Below are 22,553 nucleotides of genomic sequence, written 5' to 3'. Positions count from 1 at the left end.
TCATCAAAACAAAAATTTCAAAAACCAAATCAAAGAAAACCCCCTCTGGTTTCTCTTAAAAGAAACCAGTTGCAAAATCTACCAAACACCAAGAGGGGAGTGTGAAGATGAGTGAGATAGGTGAGGGATAGGGTGAACATCAAAGAAGCCCTAAGGATAAGGTTGGAGAGTTGAGTATTTCCCAGCCTAACCATACTGCAGTTTCTCAAATAACTGCAGTGCTTAAAAAAGACTTAAGCTCATTGCTAGTTACATCCTCCCAAAAGGATGTATCTATTGAACAAAGCTCTCAGCCAAGAGCACAGGACAAGAGAGTAAGGGACACTAGCTCACCTCAAACATATGCCAGAAAAAAGAAATCCAAACCAACTGGGGATACACAAGGTGCATACACAGTGCCTACTGAAGTCAAAGACTCAGTACATGCACCATCATAAATTCAGTTTGATGAGGCTCCAATAAATGTGGAGTCTCAGCCAAAATCCTTAATCATAGAAGCACCACAAACACCAAACTCTCCCAGAAATTCTGTGGATGTGGATATAATCACCACATCACTTCCTGATTCCCCTTCTTTAACTCTGTTGGGGAAGCCAAAATCTAGTGCAAGTGAGCATCATCTTTTGGATGATTTGTTGGCTCACTTGCCAATTCTTTTAGGAACTATTGAGACATCTGTGCCCAAATTTTCATCAATCTGCACATAGTCTACAATAGTCTCCACTCCAAACTCATTCATTTCTTCTATTCTGGTGGATATTGTTCATCCGTCGGTTAGTGATTATATCCCGACGGATGTGCCTAACAGCAGTGATCCGTCAGCTAGCCTGACTACTACCCCGATGGATGCTCCTCATCCGTCGGTACTCATTACACACACTGAAATTTCAATAATTGTTACGAGTGTAGATGCGTTAGTAGTTGTGCAATCACTCTTAGGACTGAGGGAATGGAGTGAATTGAGTGAGAGGCTGAGTTGCTCTCAGGAAAAAGGAGAGGAAAGGAGTGAACAAATGCAGGCTATTTCTTCAAGCCTGGAAAAAGAGAGTGAGAGGAGCTGCACCTTAGTAGGTGAAGGTGAGGGTGTGAGGGTGGTAGGCTAAGGGGAGCCCTTGATGCAAGAAAAGAGAGAAAATGAGAGAAAAGCAGGTACAACTGAATGGGAAGAGCCCATTGTAAGTGAGTTAATGGATGTCAATGAGGCTGACAAGAGACAACTAATTCAACAAGAATATCAAGTTTATACAACTGCTTCAATGCAAAGAGCAAAGGATGCCATCACAGCCATACCACCTAACGCTAGTGATGTTGTTGACTATGGAACTGGTGAGTCTGAAGACTTCTTTTGAGATGAAGATGGTGATGAAGAAGAGTTCATGGACATAGGGGGAGAAGTGGGCCCTAGCTTTAGATCAAACATTCCACATTGGGTTTTTTCTAAAGAGTGTGATGAGCAGCATTTCAAGACAACTCTTTTTCACATTATTCAACAGACACACACTGTTCTTCAAGACACTACCAATGCTAGCACCGAGAAGCTTCTACAAGCACACCTCAACTCTCTACAACTATATCAGATACAAGCTCTTCAACACAATCAAGATGTCACTTCAATCAAAACAGAGATTGACCAAGTCAAGAAGGATGTCACTGATAGATTGGATGCTAAATTTCCAGATACAACAATGCTTGACATCAACAAATAGTTGAGGAATAATTCTAATCTTGCAACTAAAGTGGATTCATTGGACACAAGACTGAAAGCTGTAGAAGCCTCTCTCACAGCTATTCACCTACATCAAGCACAGCAAACTCAGTTGCTACAAAAGCTGGTGGCTGCACAAACTTCCACCTCCACTCTACTTGATGATAAAAAAAGGGGGAGAATGATTCAGTCATCCCAGTTAGTCATGGAGGGCAAATCAGTGAGGGGAGCATGTGATAAATGTTCAAATAAGTCAAGTAATAGTTCCAAAAATTACTTTGCCAAAGCCACCAGTATTGGACAACATTGATCTGATCTAAATAGCAGCTGCTAAACTGAATTCAAACTCCAATCTCAAGATGCCTGATGTTGCAGCTGTTGAGAAGGAACTGGATGACAAGTGGAAGAAGATAGATGAAGAAATTTGGTCAGATATAGAAACCAAACAAGATTTTTCATCATCACTCTCAAGTCAAGCAAATCTCAGTGAATGAAATGAGTCTAGGTAGCTTGGAAAAAGGCCAAACTTCATGCATCAAATCTCCAAGGGCCAATCTGATTTTGAAGCCTAAAAAGAACTATCCAAAGTCATCAGACAAGAATCCCTTGGATCTCATGTTTGAGACTCCAAAACCAGATGAAAGGAAACTGTTGTCAAGGTCCATAGCATTTTACAAAGACCTATCTGATTCAGCACAAAAGAAGAGAATTGCCAAAATTTACAAGAATGGAAAAGAGATCTGTGTGTTGGCTGGACACCCTCAGTTTGCAGCAGCAAAAAGGGAAGAAAAAAGAAAGAATCAAACAAGAAAAAAGGCAAGCTGCTTTAGATGCTAAGAACCTCAAACAGAAGAAAGAGCAAACTGCTATAGTAGCCAATCTTCAAGTTGTAAAAGCTGCAACTAAAATATCTAAAAAACTGCCTGGGAATACTGAAACTCGGGATCAAATAGTGCAGAATGAACCTCAGCAGACAAAGAAACCAAGATACAAGCAAAGAATCAAGAGAAAATTGGACTTCAGTGATGAGGAACTGGAAGACTACATTCCCAAACAGTCTACAACTTCAATTCAAACATCCAAGCTCTCTGTGGTACATGAGGAATTCAAGGTGGATCCAACAAAGAATTTTCATGGTGAGCCTATAATTCCCAAGGATGAGCCAATAGACTGGGAAAGTTTGCCAATTCCTGAACTCAATTTACCTATCTTCAACAAGCCAAAGAAAATAAAGACTAAAGTTAAACAAGAAGGTCAAGCCTGTGACTTTCAGAACAAAGACTTTAACCAAATCTTAACCTATAGTCAATAAGGGAGATCTTTTATATATCTGTGACATCAAGGAATTTTCAGATTTAAACCTCTATTTGGATGAACTGGAAGAAGTAAGAGGGATTGATGCTCACAGACATCTTCCTGAAAGAGTGGTGTTTAAGTACAAGGGAGGGAGAGAAATCACATGGCCTCTTCACAGGATTCTTCAGGAAAGCTGTTCTGTACTAATAAAGATCTTCTCATCTTTCAAGAAAAACTTTGGTTTTAATGTAACTGCAAGGAAATTGGTCCTAAAGAAGATAGAAGATCTAAGGAGTAATAAAGCCAAGAATGCACTTCCAAGAACTCTAATAATTCCCTTCACAGGAAGTAGAGTGCATTTAAGGCCTTATTAGCTGATGGAATTCATGGATGATAAGGGTGTTGGAAGATTCTTCAGACTGGATGACCAATTGAGTATCTCTAGCAATGAGACTCTATTGGAAATGCAAGAAAAGCTGGATCTATCTGAAGGTGATGAACTTGAATTCCACAGAAAACTCCAGAATCTAATAGAAGAGAATAATAGGAAGCATGGGAAGAAATCCAGACAATCAAGAAAATAAGAGTCATCTTCTCAGTCTAGAGGAGCACCTTGATAATGATTGTGAGAACACTTTGAAAACTTTGCTTTGTTCAATTTCAATAAAATTGTAGCACTTATCAGTTTTATCTATATTTTAATCTGTACATTTAGGATGCTTTGTTATCATCAAGTTTCTCTTAATTTATGTCTACAATTCCAGTAGACATAAATTGGGGGAGATTGTTAGGAATATGTTGTGAACTTGATGATAGGTTAAACAAAATACCTTACTAGATTTAACTTACTGAATCTTGTAGCTCTCGACGAATGTTCTTATATAATCCCGACGGATGAACTTTATAGTCCCGACATATGATAATTTGACATCCATCGAGAGTGTAGCTTATGTAACAAATAAGTACTGTAGCACATTTCTGCAAACAACATGTTTTAGTCTAGTAGATTCTGTAGGATTCTCTAAGTCATATTGACTACTAGATTGATATGCAGAATAGGTTGGCTAATTGTAAATATGAGATGACTTGTAATTCTGTATAAGTGAAATAGAGTAAAGCGACAGATAGACACCCGACGGATGATCTACAAGGCTCCCGACAGATGATAAACATATTACCGACGGATGATCAACATATTCCCGACGGATGATCATATTCAAATAGCTGTTGATAGAGAGAAGACAGTCACATGTGTCGGGGGTTTGCAAAAGGAATGTGGCATCCTGTTAAGCAGGATTTTGAGAACAAAGAAGCATTACCATTTCCATTTAAATGTAAAGATATTCAAAGATGCTGGATAGAGTGATGTTGTAGCATGATAATAGACTGGATTTTATTTTGTTTTATTATCTTGTCTTACTGTCATGTAACTTGGTGATATATAAACCAAGTGTAGCAAGTAGAATAATAGACTAAGCAAGCTTATTTTCAGAGAAACATATCAAGCTGTATTATGTAAGAATTTCTCTGTAGTTCTGTTTGTTCAACTTGTAAAACAGCTGTGAGCTATTCAAAGCTTCACAGAGTTCTCAATCTAATATATATATATATATATATATATATATCTGGTGGATACTTTCAAATCCACCAGAAAGTTTTAAAGCTTGTATTTTATTATATAGTATTTTGATTTCTATTACTCTTTCATTCCGCACTATTGCAAATCAAACACTATCATATATATTAAGTTAGAACAATCTTAAAATCTCAAAAAGTAGCCAGAATTACATTCAACCCCCCCCCTTTGTAATTATTGTTGTATTATTTAAGGAGTAACAGTTGGATTACTTTAAAAAATTATAAAGTTTAACCCTAATCCATACCCTACACCTTAAATTCATAACCCCTAAATTATGTATCTAACCATACTAATTACTCATATATATCTATTTTAGAATAACTTTATTGTTACCTTAATATTGTTTTCTAAAAAAATTATTGTGAATAAAGTATGCAGATGTGGAATGCTTGTAATGTTTTTGTAATTTTTCAAATTAATTAAACAAATATTTAAATTTTAGAAAATTATCAAATACAAAAAAAAATCTATTATCTCGTATTTTTTTTGTTAGCAAAAATATATATACATGTGATAAATGTTATCCTTGTATATTAATATATAACATTTGATACTATACAATACCATTCGATATTTAAATGTAGGAGTGCCAAATAAATTCATTTGAGAGAAAATTCTCTTTATTTTGGCAAGGCCAAATTTGACTAGTTAAATATAAGAGCGAAAAATAATTCAATTGGCAAGACAATCCCTTCAATTTTTTGACGGGGTCAAATTCTACCGTACAAAAATACCGGTCGAATTTAGTAATTGAAAATCGATCGTATAAAAATATCAATCGAATTTATTACTAAATTTAACCATACTCTTTCAATCATATTTTGAATTCGACCTCTAGCAGTCATATTTAGTCGTGCCCAGTCAAACATTGCAATTGACCATAAATTCAGTAGAATACGATCCATTTACCACGATTGAATTTGTCCGTGTGTAATTTAGCATTGTTTTCTATTACTTTGATAATCACTTAGTCTTTGAATATTGTTTATGAATACGATTTATCAATATTATAAATTCTCTTTCATAACTTTGAATATTGTTTATAAATACAATTTATCATACATTAAATTCTCTTTTATATCTTCATTTAAAGTTATAACTCCAACTTATTATGTATACAATTAAGTATCAGTTATAAAATGTAACTTACAATGTATTCATTCTCAGTATCCTCTTTAATTTTCGGTCATTTAGAATCTTGTTTGTCTAGGCATCTTTTTAGGAGTCATTTGGTTCGCCAAATTTGAAATCATGTATGAATTTCAATCATTCCAAACCCATGTTTGCTTTAGAAAAAAAAAGTGCAATACTCATTTCTCAAACCCCCAAGATATGGTTTTTCATACCCAAGTAGGAAGGTGGGTATGAGAGAGCGGTAGGGGAATAAACTTATAACTACTAATTTAATTCATATTTAATCATTTAAATATAATTATTTAATACCTAAATAAATATATAAACCAAAAATATATTAAAATAATAATTAAATTATATATTTAATTAAATTAAAATTATTGACTTAAAATATTTTAAATTAAAGATGTTCATTCCAGCTAGAGCGGGAAATCGGGTCGTGTCGTGTACTTTCATGTCGTGTAATTTCGTGTTTCGTGTACGTAAACACGAAATCCATATCCGACCCGAAATGATTTCGTGTACCCATATGAGAAACCCGTATCCGATTCGAATTGTGTCGTGTACTTTCCGTGTACTTTTTGTGTATATTAAATAAAAATTTAATATAATATATATACATATAATATATAAAAAAATCTATTTTAATGTATTATTTAATAAAATATGGAGAGTGTATATATAAATTTATATATTTTTACATAGTATTTTATAAAAACTTGTAAATATTTATATTATATTTATATTATATACATTAATATATGCATGTGTTATATATATTAATTTATAAATATATTTATCTCGTGTAATTTCGTGTACTTTCGTGTACCTAAATCATCTGACACTATATCTATCGTATAATTTCGTGTTAGTGTACATTCGTGTTTCGTGTACCATAAATTAAAACTCATATCCGTATTTTTCGTGTCGTGTCGTGTTCATATGTCGTGTACCAAATTACCCGCTCTAATTCCAGCACTCAACTAAATAGATGATATCAGATATGATACATCAACCTAATACCACCTTAATTGGATTTCTAATTCCAACCCGATATACATCTTGAACCAAACGACCCCTTAAAATATTATTACATCAACTTAATGATAAATATACATGGCATAATTAAAAAAATATATAATTGCATCAAAGATTTCCCCGTATCTGATTTAATATAGTGATGAGTTCATAGTTTAAATTATTTTTTGAGAAAAGCGATTTAAAGATTAATCTTAGGAAAAGTTCTTGAGGCAATTAAAAAAACTGCTATATCCATTCCTTTTTTTTTAAAATAAAACAACCATTTTTGTTACTTTTAAATTAAAACTAATTTAATTAATTAATTATTCATATCATATATACTTTCCCGTCCTAAAATACAGGTCGTTTTGACTTTTACGCGTATTTTAAAGTGAATAAAACAGATAGCTTCACAAAATAATTTTTAATTTCTTTCTGAATAAAAATATACATATTAAATTTTAATTAAAGAAAAAAAATATATGCTAAAATATGATTACATGTAAAAAGTTAAAGGTGTATTTTGGAAGAAAGGGAGCAATATAATAATTTTGTGCTTCACATTTAATCTTAAATGGGCTGAAAGCCCATTATGTATTTTAGTGGATGGTTTGACAAAGAAAACCCCATTATGTATTCTAGCGGATGGTTTAACATAGAAAATTGAGAAAATTGCAGTTTGTACCCTCTTATTTCGTTGTTAAAACAAATGTGTATCAGTACTTTTCGTAATTCAGGTTGCACCCCTCAACTTCGACCTATCATTTCAGTACACACCCCTCCCGTCAAATCGAGGAGTTAACGTCAAATGTTGCAGGGGTATACTGGGAATTATTTGTTATAACGGTTATATTGTGTATATAACCTCCTCCTCTTTTTCTTTGCACACACACCAACATCAAATACACAAACTGACTCCCTCAGATTCAAGTTATGGGCGATTTTTGTTATTGCAGAAAAATGGTTGTACTGCAAATAGTATGGAAAAACACAAATGTCGGTCGATGATTTCTTACTTGTGCTGACCGGAGATGCCATTTTTTCCGGTGGTTAGATGCTCCCCTGTGTCCCCGCGCTGCCGTGATCATTCCAGGCCTTCTAAGAAGGATAAACAACCTCGAAGCTGAGCTGAAATCCGTTAAAACAACTAATCTTCAATTGGTTCAAAATTCTAATTCTCTCAATATGTCAAAGCTAGTACTAGCAGTGACTTGGATTATGATTTTAGCCTACATTTTCTCCGTAAAAGAGTGATTGGAAAGTAGAATTTCATACCTCAGATTATAGGCTATGGAAATGTAATGGTATCTTAAGATTATGAGATCTCAAGTTATCTATTTTATTAGTTATGATTATCTTGTTTTGAGAAGTAATGTAATGTTTTGCTTTTGTTGGATGCAATATAAAATAGAATTGGCACAACAAATGCTAACAACAAAACATACATCAAGTAAACAATAAATTTGGCACCAACCGAGTCCTTCATTATGGCACATAAAAACCAAGAACAGAGCAGAAATGTGAGTTTATAAACACCAAAAGACCCAAAAGAGAAGTAGTTGTGCCCTTACATACTTCTCAAAAGATGGAGTAATGGTTCAACTACTTGCCAACAACTATTGTGCCACATACACGGCTAAAAGTTAAGGCCAAACAAGAAAGCCATAATTAGACAAATAGAGAAAAGGAGTGAAATATTGAAAACATAAATAAACACCAGTTAATGCATCATCTTAGTCTTTTTTTTAGACATGGCCATTTGCTTCTTCAATCCTGTTTCTTGTAGCTTCTTCAAAGAGGTAAACTGTTGTCCAGTCTTTGACTTCCAATTTTCAATGTCAACCCCTTCTTTTGTTGTTTGTGTTGGTGCTTCTTCAAATGATCCATGTTCTTGTTAAAAAAGTAGGGAGTGGTTGACCTGGCAGCTACCCACATTAGCTTTCTAACGCCCATACCTCTGTATTCATTGGCTAAGTTTTTTGACAAGTGCATAGCACAAAACCTGTGCTCAGACTCTGGAAAGATGTTCTCAAGTGCATTGACCAACCCCTGTAATAAAATCAAGAAGAAAGTCAATGTAAAAGCTAAAAAATAATGTCAATTATTATAAACAAATAATTGAACACAGTGAAGGAACATCACCTTTTGTCTATCACAAATAAATGTAAAAGCTCCAGTATTCTTTATCCTTAAATCATTTTTTAATAGTTCAAGGAACCAATCCCAACTACCATTATTTTCTGCCTCCACCTGGGCCCAAGCCAGTGGATAGATTCCATCATCAGGATCTGTTGCAACAGCAGTTAGTAGTATCCCTCCAAAGAGTGTCTTCAAATGGCAGCCATCTAGACCAATGACTGGCCTACATCCATGCAAGAATCCTTCTTTTAAAGGACCTAGACAGACATACATTCTTTTAAATCTCATTCCAACTACTCCAAATTCAGCTGGTTCTGTCATGATCTTAACAGTTGAATTTGGCATGACTTTGAGTATCTCATTACCATAATCATAAACCTTCCCAAATTCTTCCTCTTCTTTTCCACTGACAGCCTCCCTTGCCTTTGTCAAATCTCTATACACCATTGAATGACTAACATTACACTTCAAATCATTTATGACTTTCAATTGAAAAGCTGCAACTGGCCACGTGGGATTCATCCTAATTTCTTCCTCATAATGACTAGCTAACCAAGTTGAAGTGACTTGCTTTTGATCCCAAACTGGAGTACATGTATGCTTATCATTCAATGTTTTAATCTGAATTATACTTGATCTCTGTTGTTGTCTTCCATAGCATTTCCACTCACAACCTTCTATACATATCCACTTAATCTTATCTGACAAGTTCTTCTTCAATCTAACACCTCTTTGATGAATTATAGCATACTTCCTCACTGCCGCCCTGAATACTTGACCACTGCTAAACAACATTCCTAACTTGAATCGGGGATCATCCATGTCTGTAAACTCGTTGAATTCTGGAAATTCAGGATCAGCTTCATCACAGGAGGAAACAACCATTCTTTCTTCATCACTGTTAAACAAGCTCTCACTACTGCTACCATCATCTTCCCATTCATGATCTGTTTCTCCATCACTATTTATAACATCTTGTTTATTGCCAACATCACATTCTTCTTCCCATATATTGTTTTCATAATCAGACCAGTCTACCTCACTCTCCATATTATCAGTATCATCCCCCCTGTAATACTCTCTCAAATGTGCTTCCTCATTAACAGCTTGGGCCTTCTTCACACCACTTCCTCCAACATCTTTCCCATTTACATTTTCATTCAAACCACTTCCACCAACATCTTTATTCATACCACATTCACCAATATCAGTAATAGGGTATTCACTATCGATAATTTTCTTACCTTTGTCAACTCCTTTAGCTACACCTTTGTCATCTTCTTTAACTTCCTCATCATCCAACACCACAGGTGTATCCTCTGTGTTTTTGAACAATCCCTGCAAACAATCATATACATTAATCAGATAAGCAGCCACATATCACTACAGAGAATACGCAATGTTGCCAAAATTTCTTACTCTTAGCATTGAGTATCTCCCCCTTTTTCTTGTTCTATACGGAGGATTTGGCGGAGGTACTTTCTTTTTTTTCTTTTTCGGTTGTTCTTTTTGACAGGTACCATTATCTACTTCCTCAATCATAGAAATCAACCTTTTATCCTTTTCTTCTTCCTCATATTGGGTCATTGAGAAGTCACACCAGTCACTATGTTCAGCCTGTTCCTTAGGTGTTGTATACAAAACTTGCAATTTTGTGTAGTCACATAGCTCACTAAGCATCATGACATTCTCATCACTATCAATTGGGAACAAACCATGTGGAAGCCCGGTACCAGGAAGCAACAACCACAAAAAAATTTCTTCTAATGTAACCCCCAACCCAGTGAGCATGGCATCATATTCAACTAAATTCATTCCCTTTTTGGAACACATGTCAAAGAAATCTACTTTACCTTCAACATAATATGTCTTAGTTTCATCAAAATCCCCGGAATGATATACTTTAATTGACAAGTGTTCATAATCAGCCGCTGTAATAGAAATATAATATAGATACACTCATAAAAAATACACGAACAAACATTTTGGGACCACATCAATAAATAATTGCAATAAAAATCGGAGACTACTAAAACATGCATGCAGACAATAAACACAAAAACAACATCAATACGCAAACATATAAACAACACTAAAATCACAGATCAGAAAAACTTACAATCATAATTGGGGCATTCTTGATCGGGGCCTTTGTTAACACCATCGGGAGGGTCCGGGCCAACATCAGCACCGTCTTGAACTCGTAATCGACCTCTAACCATCTCAGCTGCTATGTAAGTAGATTAATTTCTCATTTTTTCCGTTCAATTTTAGGGTTTTTTAGGTATTTAATTGAGAGGACTCATAATCTAGGGATTTAGTAAGTGTAGCGAGGGTAATGTACAGTTCTAAACTCTCCCCCTTCTTTTACATGTGGAAATGACTAAATTGTCCCCAATATTTAACGGTGACGGACGGAGTTAACGGGCGTTCAGGATAAGGGGTGCTTACTGATATCAACTGTTGAAATAAAGGGGTGCAACCTGAATTACGAAAAGTACTGATACATATTTGTTTTTACAACAAAATAAGAGGGTACAAACTGCAATTTTCTGTAGAAAATTAAACGTGCATATCTGTCTTCTTTTGGTTCATTAGTGAAAGTGTGAAGATTCTTAACTTTGCGCGTTTCTCCTTTCTAGTTTTGCTCAGGCACCCATTTTCGATTAATTAGAATACCTTTTTTCTTTACCTTATTTCATCTTTATAATTTGTATTTAATTTTCTATTTGTAAATTTTTCTTTTTAGTTCTATATTTCTGTATTAAAATTATTATGTTAAATATAATTTAATGAAATTTTAAGATATAAAATTTATTTATTTAAAATCTTTAAAAATTGGTTAGTTATCTTCTTATTTTAATTTTTTATCCCGTTTTAATCGTATAGTTTTATTTTAGACCGAAACCATTATATCGACCAAAATTAAATCAATTTAGTTATATTGAATTTTTATTAAGCCCGGATGAATAAAACCATTTTATTTCATCGAGAAAATAGTCTATATTACTATATTTATCATTATTATATAGTTTTATCCCGAATTCATTATACTTGCTTTGAAATTTTGTTTTTTGTATTCATGTATCAAAATCATTAATTCGTGTAATTTATAATTTATATTTTAATTTTGTTTCCCAAAAAATTATAACTTATAATTTATTTATTTTTTTATCGTAGATAACCCGCAGCCGCTACCCAGCATAAACTCTACGGGCTCACACAATAACCTGCAAACCACGTGAACCAAGGTAAATGAGGATATTTATCCCCTCTTTAACCAACTGAGATATAATTTATATATTTACCAAACACATTATCAATTTATAAGTAACTAATACGTAAAATTATAGCGTCTCGGTAGCCCAAAACAAACCTGTTTTTTTCCTCTCTTGTTTGCTTTTGAGTCTGAATTTCCCACAGAAGCCGGTTCGAAATATTTGATCTTAGGTGCATTTCCCTCTGGAATATTATTGTTTGAGTACGAACGGACAACTACCGTCCAGGGATAAGCCCTGTAGGCATAGAAGTGAAAGATGATTGGAGATAATATAGTCGTCCTTTGAAGTCTTCTTCCTTGCCCTTTAGGTTCCCTAAGTCAATAGCTGAAGAAGTCGCGTCATGGATGGTAAAAATGATAATAACGAATAGAAAGGAATATTGTAACAGCTTAGGTCGTATATCTACGGCCAATTTGCAGTAGAAGAGAAGGTTCCATATAAAAAAGGGTTGGCCCGTCAAAAGTTCGGTTCCTTCACGAATGAAGTTCAGTTTTAACAAAGGTTCCAGGAATAAACCATGCTCTACCAATATAGAACTAGAAAAGCAGCATAAACTGAAACAGAAGAATGATGGGCATAATCCGGATAAATGACATAGAAAAAGATCGCATCAAAGAGAGAAGGACAGTTAATCTAATAGTACTGATAAGACCTTTATATCTAATAGAATCTGGCGACCATACGAATTGAATTGATTCTCTCGCGAATGGATCTTAGCACCCTTGATTATAAGTTATAAGGAGCTCTCCCTTGCCTTTGTAAATAGATACAAGGATTCGATGATATCGGAGGACCAGCAGCTTGGCTTCTTTATCGTATGATAGTCCATAGTGACTCTTTTAACCGCTCAGACATCCATCCTATCCTGTGCGGATGGTTGATCGCCGCCTCCCTATTCTGGAGGCTCTCCGGTCGGGGAGGGGCTTGCTATCGTAACCCTTTCTCCCGATGTATGTGAAAAAGAGCGACTCCTTTTTGTTCGGTCATAGGTTGGTCCAAAGAACGAGAGCCCTCGCCCGGGGCGAGAGGGTATCGGTAAATTCCTATATCCATATTTTTTTGATATAAGTCCGCGCTCTTTCTTTGTTTATCATGAGTTGCTTCAACTATTTTCCAAACCAATACCACCGCGTCCTTGGTGTGCTGAATTAACTTAGGACTTGACAACTTCTTTTTTCCCACTTCATCTCAATAAGGTGGGGACCTACACCTACGTCCATACAAGGCCTCGTAAAGTGGAATTTTAATGATGATATATTAATTGTTATTATAGGAGAACTCTATTAACGACAAATGATCATCCCAGTTTTCCCTTAAAATCTAAAGCACATACTCTCAACATATCTGTTATCATTTAAATTGTCCTTCTACTTTGACCATCCGTCTGAGGATGGTAGGTGGTATTCATCTTCTATTTATTTCTCAAACATTCCTGGTTACCAAAAGTTTTACTTCAAATTCTGGTACGTCTTAGTGCTTTCCCTTTTAAGTACAATTTCCCTTCCCAGTTAAACTATATAATCCTTCATTTACTACTTCATCTGGACACCTATTAATATTTTTCATCAGTTAAGGCTGGAAAGTAATATCATTTAATTGCTTATTATCACCTTCGGGTATTCGGACTTCAATTTTTTCTACCCCAAGTCCTTTGCTAATTCTTCAGCAACCTTGCTAATATTCAATTTTTCTTTTCTGCTCAATACATCTATCGCTAAATGGATCTTGCCTGGGTGGTAGTTAATCAAACAATCGTAGTCCTTAGTCAATTCTGATCAGAATTTATACTTTTGAAGCTTAAAATACAGTTGGTACTTTTCAACCCTCGCAAATATATCTTCAGATGTTCGACTTGGTCTTCCTTAGTCCTCGAAGGGACGAGGATGTTATCAATAAATACCATTATGACTTATCCAAGTACTCCGTATACACTATGTTCATTAAATCCTTATGGGCGACTGGTGCATTTTCCAGTTCGAGTAATATCACCAGAACTCGCAATGCTCATATCTTGTTTTACACGTAGTCTTTGATATAACCTCAGGCTTAACCTTTATCTGCGGGTAGCTTGATCTTAAGTCACTCTTCGAATAATACCACATTAGGTCACATAATAATCAATTCTAGGTAGGGGTTACTTATTTCTAATTATCAATTTATTAAACTTTCGATAATCGGTACGTAATCTCATAATTTCATCCCTCTTTTCCAATAACATCACTGGCGCACCCCACGGGGATATATCTGGTATGATCACCTCCCTTTCCAATAAATACTGCAGTTGCTTAACCAATTCTTTCATTTCTGCTGACCATACAACATGGATTCTTTGACGCTGGTTTGGCTCAGGTTACTATATCAATGAGAAATTCTATCTCATGATCTAGGGTAATCTTAGTGATTTATCTGGAGAAACTTCCGGGCATTCATTTACTACTCGAATTTCTTCCCGCTTAAGTACTTTCTTCTTCGTATCTCTATGGATCTGTCTTATATCCATGGCTTATTAACTCCTTTTCTCGCATTATTGGAAGGGCTTCTTACCTTGCTTCTGCCCTCGAAAACTTACCTTAATATTGGCTTCCGTAAATATTATAATTTACTTCTTCTGGAAATCAATCTTTGCCTTATGACAGGACAACCAATCCGTTTCTAGAATCGCATCGAACCCTCCTATCTTGAAGGGTATCAGATCAGATGGAGAGGAGTGCTCGGGGATTTCTAATTAACAGTTAAGACAGAGTTGACTCACTGAAATTCTATCCTGATTGACCACTTCTATGGTTAAGGGCTTGGCTAAGTCTTCTAGTATCAAATTTATTTTATTCACACATTTCTTTGATGTGAAGGGCTTAGATGCTCCCGAATCATATAAAACTTTAATAGGTATGGAGTTGAGAGAAAATGCACCTACAACTACGTCTGATTCCTAGGCGCGGGACATCTTGGTTACTTTGAAGGTTCTGGAGCTGGCTGTGCTGGATGTTGGTCCTTGGAATGCAGTATCCTGAGTAAATATTCTACATCTCCTCACAATATGCCCAACCTTTCCACAGTTGAAACAAGTAACTCCTGAATTTTCTATCTTGCACTCCAACGCATAATGACCCTTATGACCACATCTGAAACATTGAACATCCTTTTTGCACCTGCCACCATGTCTTTTACCACATTTCTTAGACTCCTCTATTAATGACCTGATCATCTTGACTTGGCTAGAACTGACTGAAGTGGTACTAAGCTTATTCTGAGAAAGATTTTGTCTTGTAAATCCCTTATCTCCATTCCTTCCGAACTTTTTCTGAAACTTTTGACTAGGTAGCTTTTGTCTTGTTGCTGCTGCTGGCATAACAAATCTAGAATTTCATTTATCACTGGACCCTCAGCACAACCAATGCTATTTTCTTCAGACTGGGTAGCTTTCTTGGGTGGAATTTCCCTGAAATATAGCAGAAAGTTTACTCAAAAACGTAATGAGGATATATAACAGAAAATATCACCGTTCAAACGGTGCACCTGTATCAAGAAAATGCTACCCAATCAGGGTACCCATGTCCTAATTATCACGATCCATTTATAAAAGATATCTAGATTAACAACAATAGGAACAATGATAGTAGAAGAATCAACAACAGTGCAGGAAAACTGGAATATAAAGATACTGGACAACATAATATAGCTTCTCCATATAACAGCAACTAATTAACGTCCCATCACTGCTTAAGTGGCACACTAACTAATCCAATATATCGCATTATTGGGATGGCTATATCAGCCACCAACTACGAAGAGCATTTAGTAAATTGAGTCAAACTTAGGGAACTCTGGACTCTACTGAGTCCATCCGTTGATGTTTCCAATCAATCATTCCTCCACTGAGTTAACCTTTCTAAAGCTGCAACCTTCGATACTGAACCCGAATCCTCTCTACTATCTTCATTTCTGAAGTAGCAACCAGACATAAAACTTCTATTCCTCCTGACAGTCGTCTTTTATTTACTTTCAATAACTAGGACTGTCTAATTATTGAGGTTACTAACGAACTCATTGCCATGGAATATCAAATGAAATTTCAAAATCAAAGAATCAATGATAAAGGGAGGAAAAGTGAAGAAGACATAGATATGACTGAGACACTACAAAAAATTTGGCTTTTACCTACCCATATTTTATCTACCAATTTATATTGGTAGATAGTAATAATTTTTATCCACCAATATTTATTGGTCAAAATTCATCGGTAGGTAATTATTAGTTTTTCTAAAATTGTTAAAACTTTTTATTTTAATCCCTTCCCCATCCTTTTATAATCCTACGTGTCTACTTATAAATTAAATTTAAAATAAGAAAAATGTCCACATCATTGTATTATTATATAACCTTACATAACATCTGTCTATACAGGATTTTATCAGTCAAACTTTAAATTAGATAATTAAATTTTTATTGAACTTTCTTCCCCAAAACATCTTATCAGGCGACGACTTTCACCAATTCACAAGGCGACCACTCTCACCAATTCACAATCATCTTAAACGGTATTCCTATTTCTCATGTATATACGAATTCATGGTTTTTGTTTGATTTCTTATACTAATTTGAATATATGAATAGTTTCAAATTTGAACCGGATAAGTCAAGATTATTTTTTGTTTTGATATTGTATTTGTGTTTATAATCTGTATCATTAGTGTTGTGAAGTGAATTTATGTGGATACGAGTATGTGTATATCTCTCAGCTAGAACACTAGTTCACATGATTATTTGTAATTACAAGAAAACCATTGTGTTTAATGAAGATATGATTGTGGGACTTATTTTTTATTAAGAAATTTCTGGGTTCCATGGGAGATTAATGAATTAATATTTATGTAGTGGCCATTTCTAGCAGTCTGGTAATATGAGGTATGAAGTTCAAAGCTGGCTAGTATTTTCTAAGAAGAACATTTATTACTATATTACAAAATGAACTGGAGAGTGAAATTACTGTACTTTTCTAGTGATGGTAGCCTTTGGTTTGTTACTATGGATTTATGGATTGTTTTTGTTTAATCTCTCCCCATATATTCATTTGGTTTCTCCTCTGTTGAGCTACACATGAGTCTGCTCTGCCTATTGAGTTATTTTTTGTATTTAAGTCTTTTAATTGTTACTCGTATTCCTAGAAAAAAGATATTCAAAAAACCTTCCAAAAATATTATTACTTACTTGTATTTAGAAAAAAAAATGTCAGATCATCAGTTGAAGATACATGTTCCAGAAGATGTCAAATTTTAATCTTGCCTTGTATTAGAAAGAAAGCAGGAGAATGAAGTTGAATATTTTAATTGTCTGATAAATTTAATTCTTAAATTGTGTATGGTTGAAATGAAAATTGCTTCTACTAAGTTATTTAGAAAGGGAGACTGTTACAAGCCAAGAAAACTATGATTAAAAATAGTCGGGTAGAGGTACTAGCATAAATTAATATCAATAAAAAGATTTTGATTTTCTTAAAAACAAAGCAAGAATGATAGTTCACTAATTAAAATAGGAACATAATATATATGTCAATATAAAACTTTTGATTTCTTCTTAAAAAATTAGGGGAAAGAGGTTTAATTTTACTACATGTCTAAACTACATTATGTGGTGGCAACTACTTAGGCAATTTAATTTCTACCTCTTCTGTGTTATGCATTCATGTTATTAACACTCTTTTATACTTTTTATATCAGTTAAGGATTTGATTATTTGAATTCTAGTTATTGTTTCATGGAGTCATGATAATATTTTTTTAATGCTATTCATATTTGTTCCGGGCTAAAAAATTCTTTGGCGGAGGAAGGATATGGATCGCTCATGGATAAATATACCCGATAAGCTCTCAAGTGAATATACAAATGGTATCGAGGATTTTATAAGTGTCACGAAACAATCATTAGATGCAAAAGGAATGGTAGTATGCCCTTGTACTAGATGTGTCAATAAAGAATTACAAAACCTTAAAATGATTAATTTGCACTTGCTTACTAATGGGTTTCTAAGTACTTACAAGCGCTGGTACTATCATGGGGAGCTAGCAGCTGACTTAGAAAATAAAACAACTTTTGATTCTCAAGTTAACAATGTGGAAGAAGAACACGATGATTTGGCTTCAGGTCTTAATGACACCATTGGTAGCGAGTATTTTGACATTGGTCCGACTGGTGATTTTGATGGCGATTCTTCTTTTAATGTAAGTGATAAGTATAATGTCATATTTGAATCTCTTCACAAGCCTTTGTATGATAATTGTAAATATTATGTTTTAAAGACGGTGGTAAAGTTGATGAATATTAAGGTGCTTAACAAGTTAACAGATAATGGATTTGATGATATTTTAAAATGTTTTAAAGATACATTGCCCGAAGGTAATCACTGTCCAGAGAATTATTGTCATACAAGGAAGCTTCTTTGTGAAGTAGGCTTAGGATATGAGCAAATTGATGTTTATCAATATGATTGTGCTCTGTTCTACGGTGAAAATGTAAATGATATATCATGTCCAGTGTGTAAGTGTAGTCGTTATGTACGAAATAAGATTCCACATAAACGACTTAGATGGTTCCCAGTGAAAGCTCGACTTAAGAGATTATTTAGTTCCAAACACACTTCTAAAGATATGCGATGGCATAAAGAAGTGCGTAAAGAGGAACCTGATATATTACGCCATCCGGCTGATGGGATTGCTTGGAAGCACTTTGACAACATTTACCCTGACTTTGCTATTGATTCCAGAAGCGTACGAACGGGATTGGCATCAGATGGATTTAACCCATTTTCAAATCTATCATCATCCTATAGTTTGTGGCCTGTGATATTGATTCCTTACAACATGCCACCTTGGGCTTCCCCGAATGGTACAAACTACCTCATGTCGTTACTAATTCCTTGTCTGAAATCTCCTGGAAAAGATTATGATGTGTTTTTACAACCATTAATTAAAGAACTTAAAGAGTTATGGCATGGGATTGATGCATATGATTCATATGGTGGGCGTATGTTTAAATTGAAAGCTGCAGTATTATGGACAATTAGTGATTTTCCTGCTTATGCGTACTTGTCTGGGTGGAGTACTGCTGGAAAATTAGCATGCCCTGTTTTTTTAAAAGATACAAGATCTCGAAGAATAACTGACAAACAATGTTTTACAGGACATCGATGTTACTTGAGTGCTAACCATTCATGGAGAAGGAGCAAAGATTATGATGGATCTAGTGAGTTGAGTAGTCCTCCAAGAACTTTTACTCGTGAAGATATTTTGAAGCAACTGGAAGAAGTTCATGTACGTACACCAGGTAAAGCACCAAACAACTCATCTAGAAAACATAAACGTGGAGCCAATGAATTAAACTGGAGTAAAAGAAGTGTTCTTTTTGACTTGCCATATTGGTCAACACTCTTACTGCAGCATAATCTTGATGTCATGCATATAGAAAAAAATATTTGTGATAACATTGTAGGCACACTTCTGGATATTGAGGGTAAAACAAAGGATAACTTGAAAGCGCGTAAAGATTTGCAAGATCTCAACATTCATGAAGAACTTTGGTTAAAGAAGACAGCTTCTAATAAATACGAAAAACCTCATGCTAGTTACACTTTTACAAGAGAAGAATGCAAGAGTTTTTGTCAATTCATTCGCACAGTAAGATTACCGGATGGGTATGCTTCAAATATAAGTCGATACGTTACAGATAATAATAAGCTCAAAGGTATGAAAAGTCATGACTGTCATGTGTTACTTCACAAGATATTGCCTGTTGCTATATTGCCTTATCTAACGAAGAATATACGTGGCACTTTGATTGAGCTATGTCAATTTTTTCAAAAAATTTGTGCTAAAACAATTCGAATTTCCGATATTGAAGAATTGAAGCAGGGAATTTTTATAATTTTATGCAAGTTGGAGAAAATATTTCCGATGTCATTTCTTACCATAATGGTCCACCTTTGCGTACACTTACCTGATCAGGTATTGCAAGGTGGACCCGTTGCTCCAAGATGGATGTTTGGAACGGAACGCCATATGGGGTTGTTTAAGCGATATGTGCGAAACATGGCTCGACTAGATGGTTCCATTGCAAAAGCTTTTGTTGTAGATGAGGCTGTTAGTTTCTTAACAAGATATGTTTCGAACATAGAAACCAAATTTACTAAACTTGAACGTAATTGGGATTCATCTCTTACAAATCACAAGTTAGAAGTCTTTAATTCTAGTGTTCGTCTTTTAGGAGCAGCTTCTATTCAGTTGCTACAAAGTTGGAAGAGTACCATTCAATGGTATATATTAAACAACTGTGCAGATGATATTCAAGAATATATCGAGTAAGTGCTGAATTTTTTCATAGATAAATAGTAAATTTTTAATTACATACCATTAATATACTTATCGCTTAATTGACGTATGGTACTTGTATGTAGTGATCATAAAAAGATATTGCAAGTCAGAGGCATTTCGCATTCAAATATTGATGATATGATAAGGAGTCAGGAAGAAGGTGAAATATTATATTTGCCGATTTAATAATATTTTTTTGTTAAATGCTGATTTCAGGATTTACTAATGTGGCAACTAATATCATATAATATGCTTTATCTTTTTAGATATCTCAAATGAAAGTGCAAAAACCAACTATAATCAGTGATGATTTGTATGCCTTATCTCAAGGTCCGTTGGAACGATATCATAGTTATCAAAGTTGTGTGGTAAATGGTGTTCGATTTCGTTGCAAAGAGTATGATGATACTCTTCGGACACAATGTTCAGGAGTTTGCATAGAAGGGGATCATAATAATGAGAACATCCTATCTTATGGGGTCTTGATTGAGATTCTGGAATTATCATTCCTTTTTGATCGAAAAATTTACTTATTTCGCTGCAAGTGGTTTAACTCTAATCCAAAAGACAAATCAGTGTATAAGGAAAATAATCTTACATCCATTAATACAGGATCAAATTGGTATGTGAATGAACCATTTATTTTGGCCAACCAAGCTCAACAAGTTTTCTATCTGCTAGATATAAGACGTGGTTTAAATTGGCGTTTTGTTCAAAAAGTTAATCATCGAAATGTTTATGATATTCCTGAAACATCTGAAGTGGTTAGTGATATACCAACAATGATGTATTTCAAGAAGATGAATCAGTCCAACTACCACCTTTTCGGCCAGTGGAGGATTCAATTGATTGTTCATCTTTAGTTCGGCGAGATGTTGCAGCTGTAACTCTTACAGACCAACTTGTTGCTGATTTATTTTCTAGAACTGAAAACCAGCATATTGCTGATGATAATGATTTAGAAGGAGATGAAGAAAATGAAATTGATGACGACGGATATATGTTTTTAAATAATGAAGAATTATGTTCAAGTGATGATGATAATGAAACCTCCTCTGAAATGGAATCAGATGCATGAGGATATTAAGGTCAAATATCTTGAAATGAAAAAAGTTAAATATTCTTTACCACTCTGTTATTGCATATTGTTATTTTTTAATTAACAAGTAAATAGTGTTCTGATCAATTTTATTGTAATAACCTCAATTTTTTTTGAAATTTTTGGAAACCCTTATGAATAGTGTTTTGCTGATTGTGATGAATAAGAAAACTTTTCATGCCACACTATGTAGGGTTTCTTATATTGATCTTCTGGAATATTATTTGTACTCTATGTGCTATATAAGTGTATGTAAAGATCGTCAGAATCAAAATCCGAACACTTTGATTTTTCCCGAAAATCCACCAGATATCGAAAGAATTGAGTATAAGGTAACAGGATAAAAAGGAATTAAATTCAAGGATTTTAATAGAGGATCATAAAAGGAATATAATGTATTGAGAAAGGTTAAGGGAACCTAAGTAATAAGATCCCGGGTATGATCCCTCAAACGATAAACGAAAACGAAAGTTAAGCGAACCGTATAACAGATCAACGGTTATTAGCCAAATAATTAAAAGCTAATCAAAGAGATTAGTGAGGATAATGTCATCAAACCAATAAGAAGAGGACAAATGAGGGAGGGTGACATCACATGGTGACATAAGCATGACCAAGCAAAGTGTGTTGTTGGTTGAATTAGAACCACACAAAAATTACCATGGTAAAAATGTAACAAAACAAATCAAAATGTCAACCAACCAAGCCAACAATTCATTTTCACCAAAAACACAAAATTATCTCACCATTCTTCATCAAGCTCTCGGCTTTTTCTTCTTTTCCAAAGCAAGAAAATCAAAATCCTAGTTCCAAGCTTTGTTAAATTGCAAGGTAATTATCTAAGACTCCTTATGCATAGTTATGGATATCCTATAAGT

At 34.4% G+C, this 22,553-nt stretch overlaps 1 protein-coding gene across 1 annotated transcript; it reads left to right on the top strand.

Annotated features, from left to right (window-relative positions):
* Positions 1-18,044: 18,044 nt before the first annotated feature.
* LOC141719504 (uncharacterized) lies at positions 18,045-21,654 on the top strand. The gene is made up of 3 exons (XM_074521903.1): positions 18,045-20,518; positions 20,660-20,736; positions 21,374-21,654. The coding sequence occupies exons 1-3, from the start codon at positions 18,045-18,047 to the stop codon at positions 21,652-21,654; spliced, it is 2,832 nt and encodes a 943-aa protein (XP_074378004.1).
* Positions 21,655-22,553: the final 899 nt, after the last annotated feature.

This window comes from Apium graveolens, chromosome 1, assembly GCF_009905375.1.
Source record: "Apium graveolens cultivar Ventura chromosome 1, ASM990537v1, whole genome shotgun sequence".
NCBI classification, from domain to species: Eukaryota; Viridiplantae; Streptophyta; class Magnoliopsida; order Apiales; family Apiaceae; genus Apium; species Apium graveolens.
This window is presented reverse-complemented; position numbering and strand designations above follow the sequence as displayed.